General features: G+C 46.8%; 1 protein-coding gene across 1 annotated transcript in view; it reads right to left on the reverse strand.

Annotated features, from left to right (window-relative positions):
* Positions 1-95: 95 nt before the first annotated feature.
* The window catches only part of LOC103132234 (15-hydroxyprostaglandin dehydrogenase [NAD(+)]-like), a gene marked incomplete at its 5' end in the record, with an annotated part of 5,270 nt that continues 4,566 nt past the window's right edge, over positions 96-799 (reverse strand). The window contains 2 exons of the mRNA XM_007544000.2: positions 96-330; positions 423-580. Of these exons, the coding sequence (XP_007544062.2) occupies positions 192-330; positions 423-580 (297 nt within the window). The remainder of the gene's footprint in view (positions 331-422; positions 581-799) is intronic.

The following is a 799-nucleotide window of genomic DNA, read 5'->3' on the forward strand; positions in this document are numbered from 1 at the left end:
ATGCTGTTAATTTCTTTATTTTCTTAGTTTGGGTTTCAAACTCAGTGGTAGAAAATGACTAGAAACAAGAGAAAAAGTAAATTTCAGAAACAACGTGGCGAAAAGAGGAGCTGTTATCTTTTTTATTTAAGATCACAGCAGGTCTGATGGGTTTTTGTAGAACTGAATCCAGTTGTTGGTTATTATTCGTATTATAAGGGTTTATTTTGTGTTGGATTGAATGAAGGGAACTGCATGTACATGTTTCCACTCTGTAAGACCAGCAGGGCCTCTCCATTCTTTGTGTTGTCTGTCAGCAGCTCCAAGGCGGCGGCGGCGACGTCAGAAACCCTGAAACACACATTTAAACCGCGTTCATCAGAGGAATGTCAACAAAAGGAGTAAAAAGCAGATTAAATCATTTTCCAGTAGCGTGTACTTACGCTACCATCCCCATCACGTCAACCAGTTGGTGTGCGACAGCGGTCAGGTGGGAGAACTGACCCAGCCGAACCGGGATGTTGGTCATCAGGTCGGTCTGCACGAAGCCGGGGCAAACCGTGTTGAACCGAACACCGTACCCAGAAGCCTCAGAGGCAGCCTGAACACAAACAACACGGTTTTCCTCCCAGAACCTAACCAGAACCACACAGCTCCCATCCAGAACCACAGAGATCCCATCCAGAACCACACAGATCCCATCCAGAACCACACAGATCCCATCCAGAACCACAGAGATCCCATCCAGAACCACACAGATCCCATCCAGAACCACACAGATCCCATCCAGAACCACAGAGATCCCATCCAGAACCACACA

Source organism: Poecilia formosa, unplaced genomic scaffold (genome assembly GCF_000485575.1).
Source record: "Poecilia formosa unplaced genomic scaffold, Poecilia_formosa-5.1.2 Scaffold965, whole genome shotgun sequence".
In the NCBI taxonomy this organism is placed as follows: domain Eukaryota; kingdom Metazoa; phylum Chordata; class Actinopteri; order Cyprinodontiformes; family Poeciliidae; genus Poecilia; species Poecilia formosa.